Source organism: Triturus cristatus, chromosome 2_2 (genome assembly GCF_964204655.1).
Source record: "Triturus cristatus chromosome 2_2, aTriCri1.1, whole genome shotgun sequence".
NCBI classification, from domain to species: Eukaryota; Metazoa; Chordata; class Amphibia; order Caudata; family Salamandridae; genus Triturus; species Triturus cristatus.
In genome coordinates, this window is record NC_140582.1 from 949338497 (window position 1) to 949365035 (window position 26539).

The 26539-nt window shown below is 44.4% G+C and overlaps 1 protein-coding gene across 1 annotated transcript in view; it reads right to left on the reverse strand.

Moving 5' to 3' along the window:
* The window catches only part of PACRGL (parkin coregulated like), a 219314-nt gene that overhangs the window by 21207 nt on the left and 171568 nt on the right, over positions 1 to 26539 (reverse strand). The window contains exon 7 of the mRNA XM_085642356.1: positions 14360 to 14440. Within this exon, the coding sequence (XP_085498482.1) occupies positions 14360 to 14440 (81 nt within the window). The remainder of the gene's footprint in view (positions 1 to 14359; positions 14441 to 26539) is intronic.

Below are 26539 nucleotides of genomic sequence, written 5' to 3' on the forward strand. Positions count from 1 at the left end.
GACCTGCATCTTCATATCCTCCAAGAACTTAAGTGACTCCAAGGGCTTGCCTCCTTATGTGAAGTCTCAGGGCCATCAAAGACTTCCAACTCAACTTCAGCTGCTGGACTCTGCCAACTGAGAGTACTGCCCTGCCAAGAGGTGCCAAATCCAGTCCTGGGCCTTGAAAAGTGGGTTCTGCAGCTATTTTCTTAAAAAAACTCATGCATTGCTTGCTTTGCGCCAGTCGGAACCAACACATTCACCTTTGACGTTGATGCAGCACCACTTCCATGCGTGACTTTAACGACGACGCGGATACACCAGTGAGGCTCGACGATGACACATTGCTTTCATCTTAAGGGTTCGATGTCAACGAAGGACTCGGCTGCGAGGCTCAACAATGATGTATCGCCTTCATCACAAAGGGGTCCAACAACGATGCTGGACTCATTTGCAACTCCTACTACCTGACTTGGAACAGACGCATCGTGCTCTCGCCGTCAATGCATCCTACGGTAAGGTACTATTTTTAGCTGGACCTCCGTGATTCCTGTATCTGGCACATGTTCCATCGCGGTCGCCCTGAGCTTTTGGATTTACAGCGTTCATGTGCAACCACACAGCCCGGGTTGGCGCTTTATGACTCAAAGCACCATAGAGCAGTTTCATTTTTAAAAATTCATATCTCAAGTTTACTTATTGCATTTTTGCCATTTTGGTATTGTTTTGCTCAGAAAAATATTTTTAATTTTTCTAAATTTTTGTGGTATTTTCACTGCGTTACTGTCATTTAAGTGCCGCACATATACTTTTTACATTGCCTCTTATGTTAAGCCTGGCTGCTCTGTGCCAAGCTACCAGACGGTGAGCAGAGGTTAATTTAGGATGTGTATCTGACTTTCCCTGACTAGGATTGTGGTCCGTACTCAGACAGGGTACAGACCTCGGCCAACTAGAGACCCAATTTCTAACAGTTATTTATTTATAATAATCAGAAAAGTCTTACAAAACATCAACATCGGCACAGTAGGTTCTTGTTTTTAGATAAGCACTTTGATCACTACTATAACACGTGTTTCACTCATAAGCAGGGCCACTGGAATAATGGGATTGTGCGGCCGTGGTGATTTTCGCATAGTTACAGATTTGGCGCATTTGACACACAACGCATAATCTGCCACACAATCTTCAGATTTTAACAAAAAATTATTGTTTCTAGTCTAAATGTTACTAAAAATGTGACAAAATGTGTTCCTGCGCACTGAAAGTAGCTTTGCAAAGCTGGACTGGTCACCTTTCTGTTGCTTAATGATATATTTGAGTGTTAAATCTGTAATAATGTAATGCAACCATGGCCCGGAAAAGTGTTACCTAGTTTAAAAATGATTAAATAATGTAGTAATACTATTAGAAAATGTGCTGCATTATTCCGCATAGTTTACTCAACCTTCCCACATAATTTGGCCCTCTCCTGCTGCATAATTCTAGTGGCCCTCCTCATAAGAGAGCACCCACTGTGCCAATATTGTTTTTTAAGACTTTTCTGAGTGTCATAGGGAAATCATCAATGTCTTTCCACATCCAACACTAAAATCCAGTTTGAGGCATGCACCAAACCCAGAGACAGACGTATGGTAGAACAAAGCAGGGTCTTAATCAACCAGAAAAGGAGTCCACAAGATTTGCCTTGGAATTCTTTTCTCTCCCTTGGAAGTATGTTCCAAGTGTTGCATGTGGCAGAAAGAAACCTGTCAAGGAGGATCTGACATTGTGTTGTCTCAGGATGCCCATACCCAGACTTAGAATATTGTGTGGAGTTCATATGAATCATCTCTGCATATTCAAATCAGTCTATTGTTTGCTCCTGAGAGGCATTTCATACCTTGTTCTCACCTATGCAAGGCTGAGCACATGTGGTGTGTTTACTTTTCCTTAATAGTTATTAAAGATCCAATTCAATGGTGAATTTAGATTTATAATAACAATTAAAAATAGAGGTTTGATTATTTTGCTTGTCCCTTTTGGCAGCATTAGTATTTTAATCTACTCTCTCATTTTCTACCTAGGACTTCGAGGTCTGCCACAGTAAACACAGATTTCTGCGCATTTCACATAATGTGTTCTACATAATTCACTTTCAAATACCATGCACCCTACCTTGTGGGTTACAAACCTTACACAGGGGTGACTTACTAAATGTTTAAAAGGGAGGTTTTTACCTGTTAAAATAGGTTATTTTATCATGTTGCACTAACGTCTGTGCACTGCAGCACTGACCAGTAACATTTCAAGTCATGAGGTGTATTTCTGCACCATATACGATGGCCTTATAGGAACATTAACTATGCCAATCAGGGGAAAGCCAATTTCTCTCTGTTTTAGGGGTCAGAGCACATGCATTGGGCACTGGACAGCAGTACCCAAGTGTGCAGAGTTTAAAAACCATCAAGACCATTGGGTCCAGCAAAAGGTGAAAAATTAGGGGTGACTACACAGAAAAGGCAGATTTCCTATGCAATCAAAGCACAATCACTCTACAAGACACCCAGAAAAACGCACAAGGTGCTGCCCTTAGTCTTTCTCTGACCAAGTCCTGCACAGTGAAACTGTCTGGAGACCACGGATTCCTCCACAGTGGGGAAAACTGTTCTCCTCCAGCTTTCAAAAAAGGCAAAATGTTAACTCAATCCTTTCCCTGGCAGTGTAACCAGAATATTAAACTGACTGCCCCCTACTCTTCCCACTACCTTGTTTCTGGCAATGTTCACAAAAGATCTTAACCTTCTTGTGTTCCACAGGACACTTCCAGTCTTGCTCTAGCTTACTACTTCTCTCTTCATTTTGATTCCTGCCCCTACTCATGGCACCCTTTTCTTTCTCAACCCAGCACTTTTAGTGGTCTCCTCCTGCAACAATACCTTTCTACTTATCTATTTTCGCTACTCAACTCTTCAGACTGCATGTTTTCTTTCTCCATACTCATCATTAATTCTCTTCTATTACAGTGCCCTGTTCTACGTTATAATGTGTTCACGTTGGTGGTTATCCAGTGTATACTGATGTGATGTTAGCAATTGTTAATATTATAGATGCTCCACCTGTTTTTTTTTCTTGTCCATATTTTCGTTATTTGCTTTATAATAAGTTATTTTGTTGTTCTCAATGTACCCTTCTAATCTTTGTTCACTATATAAAGCGCAAAATACCCCTGGCCTTAATTCGAACTATGTAAAACTGTATTAAAAAAAGTAAAGTCTAGAGAAAACTAAGCAATTTTTCTTCCTAAATGATGAATCCTGTTTGTTCTCTGGAGATAAAAATGCACAGTACTTCCTCTACTGTTAGAGATAGCTCTCCCAATGTTCAACAGTACAAGCTCCAAAAATCTCACTTAAAAAAATGTGAAGATGCAAACATTTTTATAAAGCAGTAAGTGTTAAAGACTACATCGAGGATAAGCTAAGAAAGGGCTCACAGGTCCACTCTCCCACGGCAATGACCATCACTACTTCCATATCTTTGTGTGGCACAAAGTGAAGGAGATTAATGTTTTGCAATACACTATCAACAATTCATAGCTTGAGAAACAAATTATCTTAAATGGAGAAAGGAGCATAGGATACCTGCATGGTCTGTTAATTCAATATGCATAATTAGTTACTCAGAGGGCCACTCTTATGAGATTGCATGTTTGAACTTAGCTCTGCTCTGTTCTGAGCTTTTTGATTTAAAATTATACATACATATGTCCATGTTATGGGTGGTATCATCTCAAAGGCAATAAGGTGCTAGCTAGCCATGTTTGTTGCATTTATGTACTTGTTAATACAAAAACAACACCTGGAATATAAACGCCGTACAAGAGGACAGTAGGTAGCAAAATGGGCAAATGGGTGGTCAACAGTGCTATTGAGGGAATGTAAAAAGATGCTGCTTATCATAAAAGCGGAGTAAATAAAACGATGCATAAGATAGAGTTGTGTTCTGCAGGCAAGAGATGCTTGTAAACTTGTAAACATTCTCAGTTTTGACCGAGTGACATGGGTTTCTCTTATTTTTTATCATAGCAGATGCCATTTTAAGTTAGTCTTGAACTAAAGGAGTGAGAGCCGCTCGAACATCATATAGCAGTGAAATCCAGTGTAGAGAATCGAGAAGGTAAAAAGACTGTAACCTGAAAATTGCTCTACCGGAGTGAGTGCAAGCGCAAGTTCTGGTTGGTATATACTACTGTCCAGTTTGGTTGTATAGCGATTAAATGTGCCAGCAACGAAGCCTGTGAACATATCATGGACTACTTTGAAAACTCATGTTAATATTTGTGGAGGGCCCTTATTTGCTAATAGGCAAAGTGCTTGGTGACAAAATGAGTTCTCCTGGGATAGAAAGCATATTGTAGCAGTCCCACTGATATATTGATTCAGTATTTTATTTCAATTTACTTAGCTTTAGTGAAATTATCCATGCTTTGGTTAGAAGAAAGGTAGAAATGTAAATATCTTTCTATGCTTAGCTTGTAATGTGCTGCATGGGCATAGCAGTAATAAACAATGAAAAATTTCCTAGCTAACGTAACGGAAAGTTTCAATTCTATTAAGAATTCGGAGGCGAGGATTATGCTCTATCTTTCTTTAATTCCAATAGCAGCACTTCAAAGTTAACAAAAAAACACTATCCCCATGAACCACAGGGAACATAATACAAAAACAATAGAGTGTCCATGGGTAGACAGTCCGACATCCATTCACCAATCACAGGGCTCCTGGGGGTATGTAGTCCTCTGTCCTTATCCATTCCTCCTCTTTCGATGCTGTAGGCCAGCCAGTTCTAGATCCTCACGAATCCTGCTTGCCAGAATCGCCTGCGGAAGCAAACGACAGCGTAAGCGAGAACCTTGGCTAAGGCTTAGTCGTGCAAGGAAGGAATTCCGGTACAGAGATTCAATAGGTACAAGCAAAATGCAAACTCAGAAGAACTGTTACTTACCCCAGTACGAGGGTGGGGAAGGTATCCCAGAAACGGATACCCTGGGCGGGATAATCCTCGCCTCCGAGTCCTTAATAGAATTGAAACTTTCCGTTACGTTAGCTAGGAAATTTTTCATTCTATGTCAGGACCGGAGGCGAGGATTATGCTCATTTAAAGCTTGCTCACCACCAAATGTGCCATATCCACCACAGGTTTGAAATAAAACCGTTTAAAGGTGGAGTCCGAAGACCAATCTGCCGCATTGAGAATGTCCTCCAGATGAGCTCCCAGGGTAAACGCCTTCGAGGCCATGGCCCCTCTGGTAGAATGGGCCCCAAAAACACGGAGGTCAATGCCTGCCTCCTGCATCCCCCAACGTACCCAACGGGCTATCGTGGGGGAGGAGACCGCCTTGTGCGGTTTCCTCAGCACGATATGCAACTGTCGTTTTCCGGGAGGGCGGAACTCGTCCGACATTTCTTCATAAGCTTTGAGGCAGGACACCACGCAAAGCTTAGGAGAATCCGGAAAGGCTGGATAGGAAATGGAGGTGGTACCGCATTTCGTCCGTCTTCGGATAGTGAAAGGGACCCCAAAGGGGGGGAAAATTCTTCCTGAGACATCCAGCCCCCGCACATCCGAAACCCGTCGACAAGATACTAGACAAAGAAGCATAGCCAGTTTGGCCGAAAGCTCCTTCAGAGATAAAAAACGGTTCGGTTGCCAAGACAAGAAAAGGTTGAGGACCTGGTTTACGTCCCACAGCTGGGAATAATGAGGCTCCGGCGGCAACGAAAGACGGATGCCCCTAAGAAGGCGACAAACCCAAGGGTGCTCACCCACCGGGGAGCCGTCCACTAAGGAGTGGCCGGCCGAAATGGCCGAGCGAAAGGTATTGATGGTTCTATAAGCCAACCCGTCTTCAGCCAAAGCGGCTAAGAAATTTACAATAGAAGTCACATCTGCCGCCACGGGATTGAGATTCCGGCGCGTACACCAACGACCCAACGCCTCCAAGTGGATCGGTATCGCTTGACCGTACCATCGGCCCAAGCCTTTGACATGAGCTTCTCAGCTGTTCCCGAAAGGCCCGGGATCACCCATCGTCCCCGGTAATCCGCCAGGCCATCAGGGCAAGGGACCCCTGCGCTATGAGCGGGTGAGGAATCCCGTCGGGATCGAGGAGAAGAGTCGGGAAGCGGGGTAGTAGGATTGGAAAATCCCAGGAAAGTTCCAAAAGAACTGGAAACCAGACTTGAGATCTCCAAATCGGAGATATTAGCACAATGTCCGCCCCCTAGCGACGCACCTGCGCTGAAACGCTCGTTAGCATGGCAAACGGGGGAAAGGCATAACCCGTCTCCTCCCTCCAATCCTGGAGAAAAGCATCCGTGCTTGTCGCCAGAGGGTCCGGCCGCCAGCTGAAGAACCGGGGCAGTTGATAATCTAAGCGGGATGCAAACAGATCCACCGAAAACGGGCCCCAGATGCTCTGGAGGTCCGCAAACACACCCGGGTGAAGCTTCCACAGACTCACGTCCTGAACATGCCGTGAGTGGAAATCTGCCACTTGGTTGCTGTGGCCCGGTAGGTATTCCGCCGTGACGGAAACATGATGGTTGAGGCAATGCTCCCAAAAATTCGCCGCCAGGTCGGATAGCGCTCAAGAGCGGGTCCCCCCCAGGTGGTTGATGTAACGCACCGCGGATACGTTGTCCATCCTGAGGAGGACGCAAAAACGGACCAAGTCTTTGGTCCAGCACTTGATCGCAAAGGATCCCGCCAACAGTTCTAGACAGTTGATGTGAAGCCGCTGCTCCTGTGGTACCACACACCTCCGGTAGCATACTCGCCACATCGTGCGCCCCATCCGGACCTGCTGGCGTCGGACTCGATAACGATATCGGGCGCGGAGCCGAAGATCGCCCGCCCATTCCAGGCTTCCATATTGGCAAGCCACCATTGCAACTCCTCCTTGGCCTCGGCCGAAAGGAGGACTTTCTGGGAATACGAGAGGTCCCTGCGAAGGTGGCGGGCCTTGAGGCGTTGTAAAGCCCTGTAGCGCAGCGGGCCCGGAAAAATCGCTTGTATGGAGGCTGAGAGAAGACCGACTATGCAAGCCAGTTGGCGGAGGGAGAGGCGTGACTGTGCAAGGGACCTTCTGATCTCGTGACGGATCTTGGTCATCTTGCGAGAAGGCAGGCTGAGGGTGGCTGCCACCGAGTCGATCACGAAACCTAGGAACATCACTCGTTGGGCCGGAACCAGGACGGATTTCGCTTCGTTGATAATGAAGCCTAAACCCTGAAGGAGGTCCACCGCCATTTGAAGATGATCCGACAAAACCCGAGGACATTGGGCCATAATCAAAATGTCGTCCAGGTAGACGATCATGCGCATGCCGGACACCCTCAAACGTTCGATCGCGGGCCGAAGAACCTTGGTGAAACACCAAGGGGCGGATGACAGACCGAACGGGAGGGTGGTGAACTCATACACCGTGTCCCGCCACTTGAACTGCAAAAATCTCCGGTGAGGAGGAAAAATCGGAATCGCTAGGTAAGCGTCCTTGAGGTTCAGACGCGCCATCCAATCGCCGGGCCTGAGGAGATCACGCAAGAGATGGATGCCCTCCATCTTGAAGTGGCGGTAAACCAGCCACTCGTTGAACTCCCTCAGATTGATAACTGGACGCTGTGTCCCGTCGGCCTTGTCGACCAAGAAAATATTGCTGAGGAAACCTCTGGGATGAGGCCGCGCCTCGACGATAGCTTGCTTGTCCAATAAGGCGGAGACCTCTAAGTCGACCAATGCCATGTCGGCGGCCGAAAAGGAGAGAGGGCGAGGGGGAACCGACTGGGAAGGTTCTCCATGGAACTCTATGTGGAACCCTTGGACCATCCGCAGCACCCACGCATCCCCCGTGACAGAAGTCCAGGCCTGGAAAAAATGCGCCAGACGGCACCCCACTTTTAGAAGGGAAGAAGGGAGAACACTCACCGGACGAGTTGGAGACTCCACTGCCTCGACCGCCTCTGCCTTTCCCTCTGCGACCTCTGGTCGGGTAGAAGTTTCCGAATCTGGCTTGATCCTGATAGTTGCCATACCGGAGCCTTGCCCTCTGCCCCGATTAGGACGGCCGGACGAGCGGCCCCTGCCTAGTCCGGCCCCCCGAAAAACACGGGGACGGAAAACTTTCCTGATGGAAGAATGGGCTCTATCCAGCGAGGTGAAAGTATTCACAAATTTACCCAATTCCTTAATAAAGGGTTCTCCGAAAAGGCCTCCCTGGGCCACGGAGCCCGCCTCAGAGTCAGCGAGACCGCCAAGCTTGGGGTCCACCTTGATGAGTAAGCTTCGGCGTCTCTCCGTAGAGAGTGCGCAGTTGGCGTTCCCTAGGAACACCACTACGCGCTAGCCCAAGCAGAGAGGGTATCAGGTGAAATCAGAGAGCCTGATACCTTGGCCTCTTCGGCCATATCAAGAATCTTTGTGACTGGTCCAAGTACATCCAGAAGTTTATCCTGGCAAGCTCGCCAAGACCTGTCAATACCCCGCTTGGGGTCCTTGACAAACTTTTGCAAGAATGTCGCCATGCGGGGGTCGATCTCTGGTGTAGCAGCCACCTTGCCTTCCAGAGAAGGCCGTGGGCATTCCGCCCTAAGACAGCTCCTGGCTGTGGCCTCTAACGGCTGACGGATTCTGCTGGCGACATACTGGGCGACTTTCTCTGAAGGAGCCCAGTCTGAGGAGCGGGGATGCAAAATATCACCGGGGTCTAACATGTTGGCGCAAAGATTCTGCACCTCGCTAGTCGGCTCTGGGCGGGACGGCCGCCAGGGACGGGATGGGCCGGCCTCGTCGTCAGCATCTTCTGCTACATCCCCAGATGGTGCGGGGGTCGCCGGTATGGGGTTGCTCGCTAAGAACGCCTGCTTAAGGCGAGCGAAAGCATCGATATCCACTCCAGCCTCTTTAGGCCGTTTGGACGGAGGAGGGTGAGTATCAGCAAGAGTACCCCCGGAAACGGGGGAGGAAGGTTCTGCGCCCCGGCTAACGCCTGCTCTATTCTACGGGAAAGGCGATCCTCCAAGGGCCCCATGGCCTGCTCCACCGCTTTGTGGATAGAATCATCCACCGCGTCATAAAAGTCTTCATCCCATTGTAAGGCTGTTAGGGGGTCCTCCTCCCACTGACCGTCCTGCTGATAAGCCTACTCGTCGTACGACTCCATGTGTAGGCGAGGGCTTCAAACAGGTAAGTGGGGCAGAGAGGGTAAACTCTGTACTAAGGGGGCTGGGTGTCAGCCTAAATCAATTGCGGGCAGAGCTTGCGTTGTGAAGGGAACAAAGCCCTGGGATCCACAGCCCTGGTGCGATGATAAATGTAGGGCACCCTGCCAACACTATATGGATCCCTATGGACTCTCACGAGCGTTGTTTAGGCCTAAAGGTACAGCCTCCGCCCCTGAAGCGATTAGAATCGCCAAGTGTCCTGCTTCCAAGTGGCAGAAACAGACAGCTGCCTAATGGCAGTTACAGACTCGCTTTTAATGCGAGCGTTCGAGTTTCAGCACAGGGGGGGGCGTTCAACACACACTGCCTCAGGGCAGGACAACAGGCCACACGGGCGTAATGGCAGGGCAGGCTCCTCGACGAGACGTCTCCGGCATCGACAAAACGCGCGACGAATGCGCAGAATGCCAGACGTTTCGTCGATGAGGCGCGCGCCAGACGTCCTCTAGCGGCAGGAGGCGCACCGCGAGCCTGGGCACCACAGACACCGGCCGTTAGGGAGTGAAACGCTCCCACGGCCAGGCGAGGGAAGACCAAGTAGCGGCTCCCTCGCAAACACCTGAAGGAAAAAATAAAGTTCAAACGGGCATAAACTGCGCACAGAAGTGACAGAAAAAACGCGTCACAGAAGGATCGCATCAAATAACAACTAAAATATGAAACTAACCATCATGAAAAACAGCGTGCGCGATGCGCGCTCTAAACAGATAATTAAATCACATACTTCAAATATCTCAACATTTCCCGCGACAAAGTTACGAGGGAAGGGCAAACGAAAAGCACTTATCTTAGGCTGCAGCATTAAAGAAAGAGGAGAAATGGATAAGGACAGAGGACTACATACCCCCAGGAGCCCTATGATTGATGCATGGATGTCGGACTGTCTACCCATGGACACTCTATTGTTTTTGTATTATGTTCCCTGTGGTTCATGGGAACAGGGGTTTTTTGTTAACTTTGAAGTGCTGCTATTGGAATTAAAGAAAGATAGAGCATAATCCTCGCCTCCGGTCCTGACATAGAATTAAATATGCATTGAGGGGATTAACATCACTCCTTTACTGTAGGTAGTTGGACATGCTTGGTGGTGCTGCATGTCTGTCTCAATGGTTTCACTGCATCCAATCAAGTTAAGAACTTAGGACCAGATGTACTAACATTAGGAACTGTGATTTCCAAATTGCGATTCTTATCGAATCGATATTTGGAAATTGCAATTCCTAATATATTAAAGTGTTAAATGTAATTTAGGGTTTCCAAATGGGTCGTAAATCGACTTACCTCATGAATATTAGTGGAGGTAGGTTGCAATTTGCGGCCCACAAGGAATCGAAGCCATCACAGGTCACCAAGTCTGTTATTGCTTTTTAATAAGGCAGACTCTTTTTTTTTATGCAGTCTGTTTTCATTAAACCCGGTTTAAAAATAAAAGTTTCTTTCCTTTTTTTAGTTATTTTAAGAGGCAGTGGTCCTGTAGACCACTGCCTCCTCTTAAACAAAAATATTTGTTTTCATTCACGAAGAGGATCTCTTCCCATTTGCAAACTATGGAATTCACACGATGCACCTTGGACCGAGACAGATGGCTTTTCGGTTGCGGTTCGAATCCCATCTACTGCGGCGGTCCGACCAGCCCATTACGATGCGTGCGAGGCAGCAATCGGAGGGACCAATAACACAATCAGACGGGCTCATGGAGCCAGTCGGTCGTCAGAAAGGCCTCATAATTCCTTAAGGACGGCGTTTCCACTGTCAGGATTATGATGTTGGTTTCCGTCGGCCTTTTCGACATGGCCCTCCACATCTTCCCCTGGCCCTCCACATCTGGGCTCACCCCCGAATATCCCTGCACCGTGTGGCAGGCACCAGGAGGTGCCTGCCACACATTGAAGGGATGTTCACAAACTCCTATTTCTCAATAGGAGCTTGTGCTGCGTGCGGTTTCTGCCCGGTGCACAAGCTCCCACTGAGAAATGGGAGTTTCAGACTGCACCATATGTGGTTGAATCCAAATAATGTGGTCAGAACCGCCGACCTGAGGTCGGTCGGTTCCCAATCTGCAATCGTAATGAGGGCCTAGAAGTTTGCAGTCTGTAAATTATTAACATTTTGCAACCAGGATTAGGTTGCAAAACATTAATATATACCAAACCGATTCGGAATTTGGAAGAGCAGTCCTTTCAAATACTGAATTGGATTTGAGTCGCAAACACAAATTGCAATATGTTAACAAATTACTGAACCGCAAATTGGTGTTTGTACATATAAAAATGCTGAGGTTGCAAATAGGTTCTTAGAATCAGCCTGTTTGCCATTTCAAAAATGCTTTGTACATCTAGCCCTTAATTCTTCGGTGTCTCTGAAAACGAACCCGGATACCAACAATTTACCAATTCATAGAAAAAGTCGCAAGCTACACACAATCACAGAACTGGAGGTACAGATCCCAGAAAATGAGAAGATGGGTCTGGAAGTGGGTTTCACTCTCCAAACATGAAATAAAATCCCCATGTCTCTCTGTGACAGGGGCAGTTTCTCCATTAGAGCTGTGGGGCTGCGCCCCTCTGAAAATTCCTACACATTTACATAAAAAATATAAAATAGATCGATTTATTTAGAGATACAATTGTATCTCTAAAGAAATTGCTGCATTCAAGCCTGGGTTGTCTGTTTCAGGCTGCCTGTCCTGGAAGACGGAAGACAAGCAGTAAATCAACTTTCTTAATGTGATGCACGACGCAGTGCTTTCTGATTTAAAGCACTTCATTGCCATTGGGGTCTCTGGTTGTATGCACACTGTAGGCCAGTGACGTAATCAGCATCAGGGTTTCAGGAGCAGGAGACTTCATTGCTGCGTGATTTCAGACGTCCGTCATTCAAAGACATAAATCCCACCCTTTCCTCACACGTGAGAGTGGATGCAACCACTTCTGATCCGGTGCCTTGTTCTCTGTAATGGTAAGCGTTTGCAAGCTAATGCTGTGCTCTATATATTGTGCCAAGACCCCTCATCACTCTAATCTCCCCCACTGTGACACCCCCAGGCCCTAGCTGCACATTGCTCTTTTCTTTAGAAGTGGAGCTGCGGCATCTGCTCCCTTGTGAAATGGATCCAAATAAGGAGCAGGGTTCGCTCTTGTTCCCTTGAGAAATGGATCCAAAAATCCGAGTCGAGCCCAAAGCGAGAGATATGTGCTTACTGTGTAACATGTGCTTACAAGTGGCCAGTTCTCTGATTTATCACATTAAAACTGGAGTTGTGTACATGCCCTTAAGTTAACACTGATGCTAAAAACATGGATTGACTTGCAAACAATGAATGTTAAAAACGGCGAGGGAATGCATTTTCAGCTATTTAGTTTCTCTCTTATTTTAAATGCTTTATCGGGCAATTTTTAATGTGTTTAATATTTCCAGACTATACGTTCCCAATGCTTAATAAGCCTTGCTTTATGGCTATATTTGTTTGCTTTAAAATGCACCATTTGCCAATCTCTTTTTTCAGTTCTTTCTCAGGAAAGGGACTCCTCCTGGATCCCAGGTTTGTCCTTTAGAAACAGACGGGCAACGGCGGACCAGGTAACCGCACTTTCCTGCTGTTTTTCCTTTATGATTTTGTTCGTAGGTAATCCAAAATAGTGTGCACATGCAACTCCTGCACCCGCCGTCGTAAGGTGTAAACTTCCAAGCAGAGAGAAGACTAAGACAAAGTTGGAGTCGTGCACCACTCAAGTATTGTTTCTCAATAAATCCTGTAGGCTTATTTAGTTGTTTAAGTTCTTTATTCAAAATGTCATCCAACAGTAACAAGTTCCAGCCAACGCGTTTCGTTCATTTGGAATGAACTTCTTCAGGGTAATGTATGGTGTGTGGATGGTGGGGAACGGAGGTCCATGAGTCCCCAAATTGCGTCTCACGGATATATAGCAAGCTTATTCCTGTATGCTGTGTAGTTTAGCTGGGTGGGTGCAAAAATGCAAAAGCGAGGGCCTCCCTGATAAGGGCCAGTGAATGGTGGTTCTGAGGTGCAGACAAATAGACGCAGTCCTCTTCAAATCCGAAAGCCGGCTTTCGGATTGGAAGAGGACTTACTAACACAACTAAATAAGCCTACGGGATTGATTGAGAAACAATACTTGAGTGGTGCACGACTCCAACTTTGCCTTATCCATTGAACTGGTCCACATCGCTTGCTATATAAAAATCATGCCCAACGTTTACGGGCTTACCACTTTCAAAAGTGACCAGCCGACACTGCTCTGTGAGTCTGGCAGCTATCACACATTTCAAATATGATCATTTTGCTTAAAGGACTAGACTCCATGAGGTCTTAGACCTTTAAGGGACAGTCAGTTGTTTTGATAGGACTGGGTTCTTCTGGCATGGCGAGAACTAGCCTGCAATTAGCAATCTACAGTACTTACTCATATATAGGCCAGTACCCAGCTGGCAGGTAAGCTTCTTAATTTTTTTATTTTGTTTTTATACTACACTGCTCATACCAATGAACTATGAAATCCATGTGCGACAAACTAGAAGACATATTTAGAAATACTCCGCACTCAAATTGAAATTAAGGGGAAAATATTTATAAAGAAAAGAAAAAAAAAAATTATCAGCTGGCATGGATAGTATGAGAGAGAAAACCGGGCTGGGGTGTATTCTGGTTGGAAGCCAGTGCAGAGTGTATAGGAGTGTTATGTTTGACATTATATAATTTTATAAAAATATATTCAATTCAATCTCATCAAGGATATGTGGTGTAAGCCATTCCATATTACACTTAAAATCTTGTATCACAGAGACATGTATATGGCCATTGATCATCTCTTAGCTAAGAAAGGCACTTTAAAAGTAATACTGAGCATTGATTATAATACTGTTCTGACCCTTTGCATGGGATAAGGTAAGCTGAAACATGGGAAATGTCCTGTTAAAAGGTACATTGATTAGGAGTAGCATTCCTCGATAGGACTCTGAGGGCACTTGTGTGTAGTTTAGCTGATGCTGTGGAACAATTCTTAGTATTGCATTTTAGACTGTATGTTACTTCACAATCTTTGAGTTTAATATGACTTTTTTACCTTTGAAGACTGACAAATGTTGAAACTCACCTTGCCTCCCTGCTGTTCAAGTTTTTGTAAAGCAGTGGTTACCTGGTCCTTGCATTTTTTGTCCATCAATCTCTTTGAAAGCTACAAAAAAAAGATAAACATTAGATCACACTGAAGCTAAATTCCTTACATCAAGTACACATTTACACAAATTTATGAGCACTATATCCGTTCCAGCATTAGCTGTTTGATCACAACACTGAACAACCATTCCTTTTCAAGTTTAATGGCAATCAGTTTTGGTTACATCTCTAACCAGCTAACCTGGAAGAAGACTTTTGTAAATTTTAGCAGGGTTAAAGGAAGTGACACCAAAAGATGAGGATATATGGAGAAACAACAGTGATACATTGAGGATGAAATAAACTAAGGAGATAAAAATAATTACGTAACACAAAACCGGGATGCGACGAACCCAGTGTTGCACAGAACACAAGAGTATATTGGAGGGGTCACAGTGATCTTTATTTTCAAAACTATTTTGGTGTTCGTTTCAGCTATATATTCCCCTTTTATTTTATTATGGAAACTTACAAAAAGAGATTTACAACACCTTGGTATTTATATTTATAAAACATAAGTTAAATATACCTACTTTTGAGCATATCCAAGTTTAGATTTCTAAAAACCACTAACCCTGCCATCAAACAATAAAGCCCACATTTCTCCCACTTAAATTCCAAACATACTCACCCATCCCTTAAATCTCCCTCCCCCAACCAATTTCCAAAGAAAAGACTGGACAGTTACACAGCAGACAATGAAACACAAGGTGGGTGGAAGCGAGAAGAGACAGCTCGTCCAAGAGATAACAAGAAAACAGACACAAACTAAAACTAATATACTGAATTTTATGCACTAATCATGGTATTCTTCAGACTCTTTCCAGAGTCAAATATGTCAATGTATTTCTTCAACGGTGCATTTCTTTTATCACTTGGAACTTTAAGACAGTCTTCTACCTTGGCTGTGATGGTGACTTTCACTTTTTCAGAATACCTATCCGCAACAATTACCGATTTCAAAACAAACACTTCAAGCCCCCGAAGCTATCTATGAAAAACACTGAACACAGTTTAGGGGTGTTTCATTAACTAGGAAGTTAGTCTTCAATTTCAAACAGCCCCCTCCAGTAAATGAGCATTTCATTAAAAGACCAAAACCAATAACCAGGATTCCTTTAAATCCTTACATGACAGGAGCACAACATTGCCGGAAGAAGATCTTCTATTGCAACAATCCTAGATTAGGGTCTAGAGTCTAAGGGTTTTTTTTAGACACTGGCACAAGGTCCGACAGAGGGGCAAAGGTTATGAGCCCCGCCTCCCTGGTGGAGGACCACCTGTCCAATTTAGAGACCCTCACCGCCGTGGCTCTCTTTTTTCTAAGAGCCACTCCCATGTTGGCTCCTGTCGAAACTCTGACGGTTTGCAGAATGGGCACCATGTTTAAAGCTCCGCTTAACAAACTTTTTTCTTTACAGAAAACAAGCTTCCAAAGCAGGAGTTTCTTTTCGCTGAGATAATGAATGGCCACGATGCGCAGGTAGGTTTGTCCCTGCATGTTGGGTCAATTCTGGATTTCGCCAGCCCTTGTTCACTATGCCCGACACGGCAGATAAGGGTAGGGAAAATGAGTGACTGTAGGACAGGACGACTGACACAGTGACCTTGGTGGGTATGCTGCCAGATAAAGAGTTTAAACAGATGGAGCTACTAAAGGTTCACTACACTCTAAACAGAGCAAGGGAGCTGCAAGTTTGGCGGGGCCGGGCGGTAGTTAAAAGCTAAACACCTGCACCAGCCCTGCTCATATCTATGCCATTATGCTCCATCTTTCAGTAATGTGAAGTTCTTTTCTAGTTTTAGGTCACTATTATTGAGAGTATTGGTGTACGTGGGTGTGGAAAGAAACAGCTAATCTGTTGCCAAATCCACTGGAGCTTTGACCTCTTTTGGAGTTTTTAAGAGATTGGAGTATTAGTTGAGGGGGTGGGAAATCACCTCAAATAAGAATCGCAATCCTTGTCAGGGTGAACCACTAAAGTAACTAAATAAACCTGTTCTTAACTATCTGATAGCTTAGCACAGAGCAGTCAGGCTTAACTTAGAGGCAATTTATAAAGTATTCATGCAGTATTCAAACAATAATAAAGTGAAAACACAATATAAGAAAAATCCCAATTACATTTTGAAAAATAGAAAATATTTTAATAACTGAAAAGACACCCAAAATATAACTATATAAAAACGGAGAGTTCCCCTTAAATTGTACTACCGGTAAAGGCTCAAAAATAATATTGCTATACTATTTGTTGCCCAACGAAAATATCCTCACTGGCTGTTCTTTAATATAGGCAATCATATACTTTGACCAATACTATCGGTTTCTTCCGACAATTTCCAGATCCACCCGATGCTATTATATAGTTATATTTTAGGAGGATATGTGATGGTCAGAGGGATTATTTATGCATTAACTATATTTACAGGTCTGAGAAATGACTTTGTGATCAATATATATTCGCCAAAAAGTAGTTGGGAGATGGTAGATTACAGCCAATTCTCCGACAAGTATTGCGCTTTTATAACGGAAAAACGTGGTTAAGGTGAGCTCTCTTCCTGAACAATCAAAAACAAATGTATATTTTAGTTTAAATGATACTGAGCACGGGTTAGTTGGTGGATCTTATATTGGGTGTGATCATAGAGTGTAGTTGGATCACTTTTATATATATATATATATAAGAAGTAAAGAATGTATAGCTTTACGATGTACGCCTCCGTGATAAAATTTAGCACATCACATTACCAACTACTGTGTTCACCTGTGGTGGAATTGTCTCTATCTATGCAATATCAGATGTACAATGAGCACATGGGTGTTATGGTGCTGGATATATTGAGTAAGTAAGTTCTATATAACCAAGACAATTGTTATTGGTTTATTTATGGCCCTGATGAAGGCAGAGATGCAAACGCATCCTACCTGACGAAAAACGTGTTGGCTATATGTGCATTTGGAGAAGTTGTGGATAGATGTGCATCTGGAGAAGACGTTTAAGACATTGATGGAATAAAAACAACGCAGTTGGAACAAAGACGGATTGGACTGTGATTTATATACATGGAGTGGTGCTCAGGATAAATTGTGGATATATTGTGGACTGGTTTTCTGGTCCTTATCTTTTGGGGTATTGGTGGCTGCCCCATACCTTGGAGCACACAACGCGATAACTGGTATATTGGACTGTGGGGATTATTGTGATTAGGATTGCGCACAAAACCTTGTCATAACTAGCTGTGTCTATATAACAAACTATAAGTAGAACCAAATATGTGATTTTTTAACTGTTGAATTAAAAGTACAGCACCAGAAAGCGCAAAGCACCAACTGCAATTACCTGGTCACGCTACAACAGATTGAAGCCTAGAGTTAAGGCCAGTCGCAATAGAGCACACATCAGATACAGACACCAGGTTCATCCAGGTGGAAAGTTTACTTTCTGACATAGAAAATTTAGGGAGACAAAGTGGTTGCCGGCACGGCAATCTAGAGGATGATCCGAAGTAGGGTTCGACAACGGTGAGTTGTTGAAGTGCAGAGTACCGGTGTGGTAGTTGAAAAAGGCAGTAAAGCTCTGAACGGGTGCAGTCCAAAGTCCATGTCCAGGAAGGCCTTGATGTCTACGGATTGTTGCTCAGCCCCGATGATGCCCTCTAAGTTAGGACTTCGAAACTTTGCCGGAAGTCAGATCTCCTTCAGAGGGGCAAATGGCTGTGGCTTTGATGGAGACTCCAGTTTCCGTTAGTTCTGCTGCAAAAATTTGAAGTTCCAGCTCCTGCAGTTTGGAGACAAAAGCAGAAATCTGTAAGATGAGCCAAGGGTCCAGGATGTGGGGGGCACCACTTTGGGGTTAGGACTCACTCCAACAGAGGTCTGAAGCAGGGTCCAGAGTGCATGACCATTTGGAAATGGTGAGGTGGGCATTTGCAGGGAGAGAGGACTCTGGAATATTGTTGTGTAGCTGTAGCTCAAACAGGGGGTCAGCAAACTGACCCTTGGAGTCACTTCTGGAGCCCTGGGTTCAAGGCAAGCAGGACCAGTCCTCCTTCAGGTTTCAGACAGCAGGTCAGTCCTTCTTCTGAACCTCACAGGTCCAGAAGTGTTCTGAGGAGAGGTTTTTGGGGAGGCCACTTTTATGCCATGTGCCAGCCTGTGGGTGGAGGGCAAGCCTTTGTTCAGCCGTTAACCAGGCTCTTGCCAGTTCCTGTCCCCCACTGGGTTTGGCACCAGCCTGGCTACAGAGACTAAGTGCGAGCTTAATCAGCCTTTGACAAGTAGGCATCATTTGAAGCTCGGGAAGGGGCAGGGCACAGAACCCTCTGGCCTTCCTGTCAAGGGTGAAGTCCCCCTCCCAGGGCCCTTTGTCCACTGTCTGGGAGCAATACACATCACACCACAGAAGAGCCATTAGGGGTCAGGCGGACACAGACAGCAATGACTTTTGGTTTTATGCAGGAAAATGACAACTTTCTAAAAGTGTAATTTGTAAAATAGTAATATAAAATCAGACTTGATCATTAAAGGTTATAGTGTTAACCACTGTTAACCTATGGGAAGACCAGCCTTGCCACAAAGAAAAACAACTTTGATTAACAGGGCATGTAGAACATTAACTATATGTGCCCTACTTATTAAATACCATGCACAGTGTTCAATTGCCATTTATGGCCAGCCTTAGGTGTGACATAAGAATTAAAAAGGAAGGCTTAAACCTGGAAAAAGATTTACTTTGCCAGGTCAAATGGCAGTTTATAACTGCACATCCAGACTCCAATGGCAGACCTGGAAAGTGGAGACATGTTTTACAGTACTACTTTAGTGGTCAGCACAATAAATGCTGCAGCCTACTATTAGCATTTCATTTACAGGCTGAGGGTACATGTGAAACCCTATCCTAGGGACTTACACTTAAATTAAAGGTGTCAATTAGTGGTATACCAATTGTAACAGGCTTAGAGAGGGGAGTACAAGCACATTACTACTCGTCTCAAGTGGTAAAGTGCACAGAGTCCCTTGGTCAGCAAAAACGGGTTCCGCAAAAGGCAAAAATCTGGGGGAATACCACGCAAACGATGGTCATCTCTAACAGAGGTCCCATTTATTATTCCAAAATGTTCAACGATTTTCAGATGTAAGGTTGGATATATTAATTTATTTATTCATTTGATGCGATTTTATATAGCGCGAACATTACCCGAAGGTGTCAGAGCGCTTTACAAAAGAACCAGTTGCGTTACATAAGGACTTTGGATTACATGAGTTACATAAGAGATACAAACAGGGAAAAAAATAGAGTCACTCAAGGAAGAGATACAAACAGATAAACTCTAAAATCACATAGGAATGGTAGTAAGTACAAAGGTCTACTACATATACTAGTGGTTGGAGTTATATATACAAGTGGAGTGAAAGAAGGGAAACATTGTAAATGTATAAGCTGTAAAGTCACTCAAGGAAGAGATACAAACAGATAAACTCTAAAATCACATAGGAATGGTAGTAAGTACAAAGGTCTACTACATATACTAGTGGTTAAAGATAAATATATATACAAATTGCAAATTGACTCAGGATTACATTTTAACAGCGATTAGGCTTGGACAATTATATATTACATATTTACAGAGCAGTAAATTCTTGCCATTGTTCAGCCAGGTGTTCAGGTGGTGTTGCACTCAACGGTGGTGGTCTTGGGTGACCGAAAGTCTTTAGTCCAGAAACGCCTATGATTCAATTAAAACATGAATTTGCTCTACAGGCTAACCTCTGGTGGTCTCACGAAATCCCTAATCATGTAGGGAGGGTGCCATGGCAGAGGCAGCTTGCCGAAAACTGGACCGTGGGTAGGGGCTCCCCCTGTAAGGCTGTGAGATGGCGCTTGACCACCGCCATTTTAAGGTCAGGCGCCAGTCTAATGGGTGCTTCCAATGACCGTGGCAAGCTTAGCTTAGGGAGCCCCCGCCCCTCTTCGCAACCGGAGCTCAACTCACCGCTGCCCCTGAAGGTCCTCTCCAGTGGGGATCCCGGCTCAGAGCGTCACCCTCTGGTCTCGGGCGTCACCACGAGTCGCGCTCCAGCAACAAAGCTGCAGAGGCAGCCGGTGGGGGGTCCACAATGCAGTGCCTCGGAGTCCGCTGCCTCAGTGGTTATTGCGGAGCTCCCCTTGTGACTTGGGGCCACCGCACTCGAAGTGGGAAGCAGAGTCAGTGTCAGCCGCCATTTTAGGCGGAGTCGAGGGCTCCATTCTCCGGGACGCTCCCCTTGCAGATCTCGACAGCCGGGGACTGCAGGTCGCCTCCGGGGACTCTCCTCGCCGCCAGTCGCCCTCAAACTTCAGGTGAGGCGGTATTGGGAGCCAAAGGTGCCATATAATGTATAGTTAATTATATTATAGCTAGTATGATATAGGGATTTTATAATGAGTTTGTTTCGATTTTCACAACCCGGAAACAAGTAAAATAGAATTGCAATACTTGGTTTTCTATTAAACATGCCCTTTCCAACCCCTACTGCCTACAAATACGTTTATTGCCCTTGTAAACAGAGGGCTTGTAAACAGACTTATAACAAGGTAGTCTCCTTGCCCTAATGCTTTCTAATCTTTTTATATCGGACTGAAGTGCACATCTAGATGCAGACAAATTACATCCACAGAGACTGGGGTTTTGTCAAGTGACTTCATTACAGTATGCGGATGATGTAGTTCAGATGAACTTGACTGGAATTGGGCTACATATTGTATTAACTCCATACTTACTGTGTTGAAAATGAAATGACTGTGAATCTTACAAAGATTCAGATCGCAGTGTTCGGAAGAAAGATCAAAAAGAAAGACAGCCTGCCGGTCTCATGAAACTCTTGCAATAAATATATTGGTGCCTGGTTGCTGGATTGCCTGTATTATCGTTTAGATCTTAACTCATTAAAGTCAAAGACCGACTCCTTAATTGCAGCCCTTCAATCCTCAGACCACATACTGCAAAGCCCAACAGTGGCACCTCGTCTTACAGTGATACAGGTCAAGTTTATTCCAACAATCAGTTTTGGCACAGAGACTTTAACAGGGAAGTTTGGGACCTTTCTAAATTCTGCACAAGGTAAGGAATTCCACCTTCTCTTTCGACTCCCTCAAAATGCATCTCTGGTCCAGATACAGCTGGAATTTGGCTTGCTTAATCAAGTACTAGTTCAACACAGCTCCTTACGTATACGTCACTATTAAGACTGTCCAATCAAGCGTTATAGCGGTCCCAGATATCGAAAAAAAATCTAATTGCTATTATGACTAAAACACATAGCTGGATGCAGGCTTTTGAGGTGGCCTTGAATGATCTAGAGGCAAATGAATTATGGGAATTGACCTTACCGCATGACCTCTTTAAAACATCTCTAAACAAAGAGGATCTCATGGAATAGGGACAAGAAAGATTTTAGCAACAGAAGAAATGCGCGGATGGTAATAACTCTGTCCACAGTAGTACTTAACAGTTTCTTTTATAAAATTAAGTTGTTACACCTGAACCTTGGCCTGTGTCAAACTACAGATTGTCTTCCAAAATGGTTGTCGAAACGTCTTTCCTCCAAGTGCAAACTTTGTCATCAATATCAGGAAAATTTGACTCCCATTGCATCAATTTGCCCTAAGCTTCTTAGTGAAGGTAAGACTTTGCTGTGAAAAGTCTTTAAACAGAACAGCATCAGAACATGATGTCATGTGCTACTTTTACGTTTAAAGGGTGAATGCCCCCAAGTGATTGCAGCTTTTATAAAATTAATTACAAAAGAGGACAGAATACTATCAGGCAAAGGTCCGATAACAGCTGTAGAAATACGAAAACGTACTAATAAATGTTTTAGTCTGATGCCGTTCAATGCTATCCTTGTACATTATTGCGAACTTTGCATCGTTACATCTGCACTTTTTACTTGGTATCATGGAAGAGGCAATATCAAACATGATGAGAAATAATAAGAAACCACAGAATACGAGGTGACACTGTTGCCTATGAAGGAGCGACAAGCAAGTGGTCCAGCATGATGCTGTTTCAATTTCAATAATGAGAAATATTCAGAAACAAGAGAATACGAAGTGACACTGCTGCGTATAAAGAAGCCACGAGCAAGTGGTCCAGCCTGATGGGGTTTCAATTTCATCATTGCACTTCATAGCAAATTTTACAGTTACATATGCACTGTACATCTGGGATCATGGAAGATGTAAAACGAATTCATGGTTAGAAATAACTATCTACGTTAGGCACTGAACAGCGTATTGTTGCAGAAACAGAGACCGTGGGGCGATATGAAGATCACGCAGTCTAATGACTGACAGCGCCAATCCCTCATGATTGTTTACACGGTATGGAACTTTATATCGGCAGGTTAGAATCAACTCTCTGTACGGCTGTAGGAGAAACCAGGAGCTCTGGGGTGGACGGTTTAACAGTACAATTAAAACCCAGCAAACTAGTATACAACCATTGGATTAACCCCTTCCCAGTTTTTATGTTAAAGTTTCAGTTTATAATGATTCCCTGGATAATGTAGTTCATTATAGTAAATGTTATGAATGTTTTTAACTTATTGTATTGTGCTGTATAAAATTATGGTTTTCATTAACTGAAATAGACATTATCTATATCTATCTATATCTATCTATCAATATCTATCAATCAAAATCTATCAATCAAAATCTATCTATCAATATCTATGTATCTATCTCTCGTTAAACAGTACTTCTAACAATCCCAGTTGGTGACCAAGCTGTTAGAAAAACCATGCGACACTCCTCACTTGAATCCCTCAATAAATTCACAACCATAAATTGAATCACATGAAGACAATGAACTCATTAAAGTGAATCCAAATGCTGCAAACCAAAGAGTAAAGAAAAGAAGCTAGAGTGAGCAATATTAATTGTGAAAACTAATACTGCCTATACCTATTTATTACAAATACTCAGAGGAACCACCACAATAGCCTCTCTGAAGGGAGTATCATTCTGTTACATTGAGGTGTCAATAAATCAATGCTTTTTAAAGTCAATGCAATGATAATGAACATAGACTGACTAAAGTGCTCTAAATCCCTTCTGTTAGATCTGGAATTCTTGGGGTGATTTCCTCCTAAAGCTTTACCTTCAGACCTGTTTTGCTGACTTTGTTTTTGCTGGCCTCAGGTTTCTGCGCTAAACAATGCTAAAGTGCATTTGCTCTTTCCCCAAAGAATGGTAACATTGGCATACACCCAACTGGTATATTTAATTTACCTACAAGTTGCTAGTAAAATGCACCACATGTGCCCATGGCCTGTAAATTAAATGCTACTAGTGGGCCTGCAGCACTGATTATGCCACCCACTTAAGTAGCCCTTTAAACATGCCATTGCAGGGCCTATGTTTGCATTTTTTAAACTGCCAATTCCCCCTGGCAAAATATACCTTTTGCCAGGCCCACACCTTCCTTTTTAATACATATAAGTCACCCCTAGGGTAGGCTCTGGATAGCCCAGAGGCAGGGAGCAATGTATTTTAAAAGCAGGACACGTACTTTTACGTTTTACATGTCCTGGTAGTGAAAACATGTTAAATTCATTTTCCACTACTGCAAGGCCTATCCCATAAGATAACATTGAAGCTGCCTTATTTCATTTTATAAGTGTAATTTCCAAACGGAAAGATGTTTGGTGTCTCTGGAATACAAATTTAAAACACTAACTTATGAAGTCGGAGTATAAATTTTAATTCTGAAAACGCCACAAAGTTAGCATTTTCTTTCCTCAGCCATTTGGTACCTGCAGCCTGTCTCTGGTCACATGACTGAGTGTAGTTCGCAGTTGGGCTTTGTGAATTCCTCCTAGACAGCCACACACAATGGGAGCTTAGGTGTGACTGGATGGGCCATCACTGGCAGGATGGGAGGGAAGAGATGCACCTAGCCTTTCTTACACATAAATAGGCTATGTTCTGTCTCCATACAAAGGGCTGCATATCCCAAGTAATTAGTCTGGATCCAGGGTGTTAGACCTAGCACCATTGGTTTGGGTTTCCCCTGTATTTTTGCCTTTTCCTCCTGTGTTTTTGCTGTGTGCTGGACTTCGGTTTTGCTGGTCTAGATGCTTTAGGCACTTTGCCACTGCTGTTTTGTGCCAAAGTGCAAGTGCTCCCTTCGTAAATTATTGCTATAGATAAGTGATTCCAGGATTGGCATATTTGATTTACTAGTCTGTCCCTAGTATAGTGCACTGCGTGTGCCCAGGGCCTGTAAATCAAATGCTGCTAGTGGGCCTGCAGCGCCGATTATGCCACCCACATAAGCCACCTGTAAATGTAACTCAGATCTGCCACTGCAGTATCTGTGAGCAGTCTAGTACTGTCATGTCGACTTGGCAAGGGCACCCATATGCCAGGCCCAACCCTTCCCTTTTCTTACATGTTAGTCACCCCTAAGGTAGGCCCAAGATACCCCTGTGGGCAGGGTGCAGTGTATGTGAAAGGTAGAACATGCCGTGGTGTGTGTGACATGTCCTGATCGTGAAATACTGACAATTTTGTTTTTCACTATTGCAAAGATACCTGTTCCCAAAGGATAGAATTGGGCATTTGCTTATAACAACTTATAAACATAACTATCCCTGAGAACAAGGTAGGAAAATAAAGTTTAGTATGCCTTGACTAGGAAGAAGGATCCCTACTTGGACAAAGGTACCTACCTCTGCCAACTAGATGCCCCCATTTCTAAGACAGTGCAAGGAAGGCAGGGCATCTGTGCACTTCAAAGGCATGCGTCTAGAACTTTCTCCCCATGTCAAAGGCACAATCTATGTAGTGAAGAAGAGCCTCAGACCCCGCCACTTCAGTACACTTTTGGACCTGTGAATACTCTGCCAGAGGACTGCTGTGCTGCTGAAAGAACTGCCACCTGCTGGACTGCTATGCTGAAGGAGCTACTACCCTGCTGTGCGGATCTGCTGCCCTCTTGCCTGAGGAGTAAGAACTGGCCCGTCAACCCATCTTGCACCTAGGAAGCTGGGGTGACTCACAGGGGTAGTCTGCTGGCCTCCTGGTCTCAGTCTCAGGGACTTAAAATGCTCCCCAACAGCTCCTAGACCCATCTTCAGCAAGTTGCTGAGCCCTAAGTGGTGCTTCTCTGGTTCTGGACCCTTGGTGTCGAGCACTTGAAATGAAGCTTTTTGGCTCGTCGAGACCACCAATGGGCCCGTTCGCGCTGAAAATCAGCACGAGCTGCTGCCAGCCTGTCTGTTTGCACAGCAGCATCAGCAGCCTGCGGAGGACCGCCAATGTGAAGCTTCAGCCCGCCTGTGCCACCCGTCCTGCTCTTCATGCCACGCCGACCACCGCACACAATGCTCTCCTTGCTCCCGGCGACCCTCTCCAATGCAAACTGGACTTTTGGCACAAAACTTGAAAAGGTAAAAGTTCAGCTGAACTAATCTGTGACTGTATCTGACCCACGCTCCATCACAGTCGGCCTGAGATTTTCACTTTGAACTGGTCGAGCACGACCAGATACTTCCGGTTGGCGCTTTATGCTTTTAGGCGCTATTTTACAGTTTATTCTTTAAAAATGTATAACTATGGTTCTACTGATTAGATTGTTGTTGTTTTGGTCTTGTTGTAGTTATTAAATTAAGCTCTATTGTTTTAACATGGAGTGGGAATCTTTTGTGTTGCGTTTTCACTGTTTTACTATTGTAAATGTTGCACAATACTTTATACATTGCCTTTAAGTTAAGACAGAATTCTCTGTGCCAAGCTATCAGGGGGTTGAGCAAAGGTTAATTTGAGGTTGCTTGTGCCTTACCCTGATTAGGTTGCTGCTTGACCAGACCCTATACAGTGATTTGGTGTACACTACGATCTTATATCTAAGACCAGTTTCAGTTTTAAATTCTCCTGGATTTGCCTTTTTGTTTTAAATTAATTCCTACTGTACCTGACTTATAGTGTCTGTGACCTCACATGCAAATATGGAGTTTGACCGTGTCAACTTGGAGAGCTAAATGGTGGCTTAGCTCAAGGAGTTTTGCTGGGAGAGGGACGGCCCGCTAAAAGGACCATCAAGAAGGGGGCGCTCCAAAATGCCTAGAGGATAT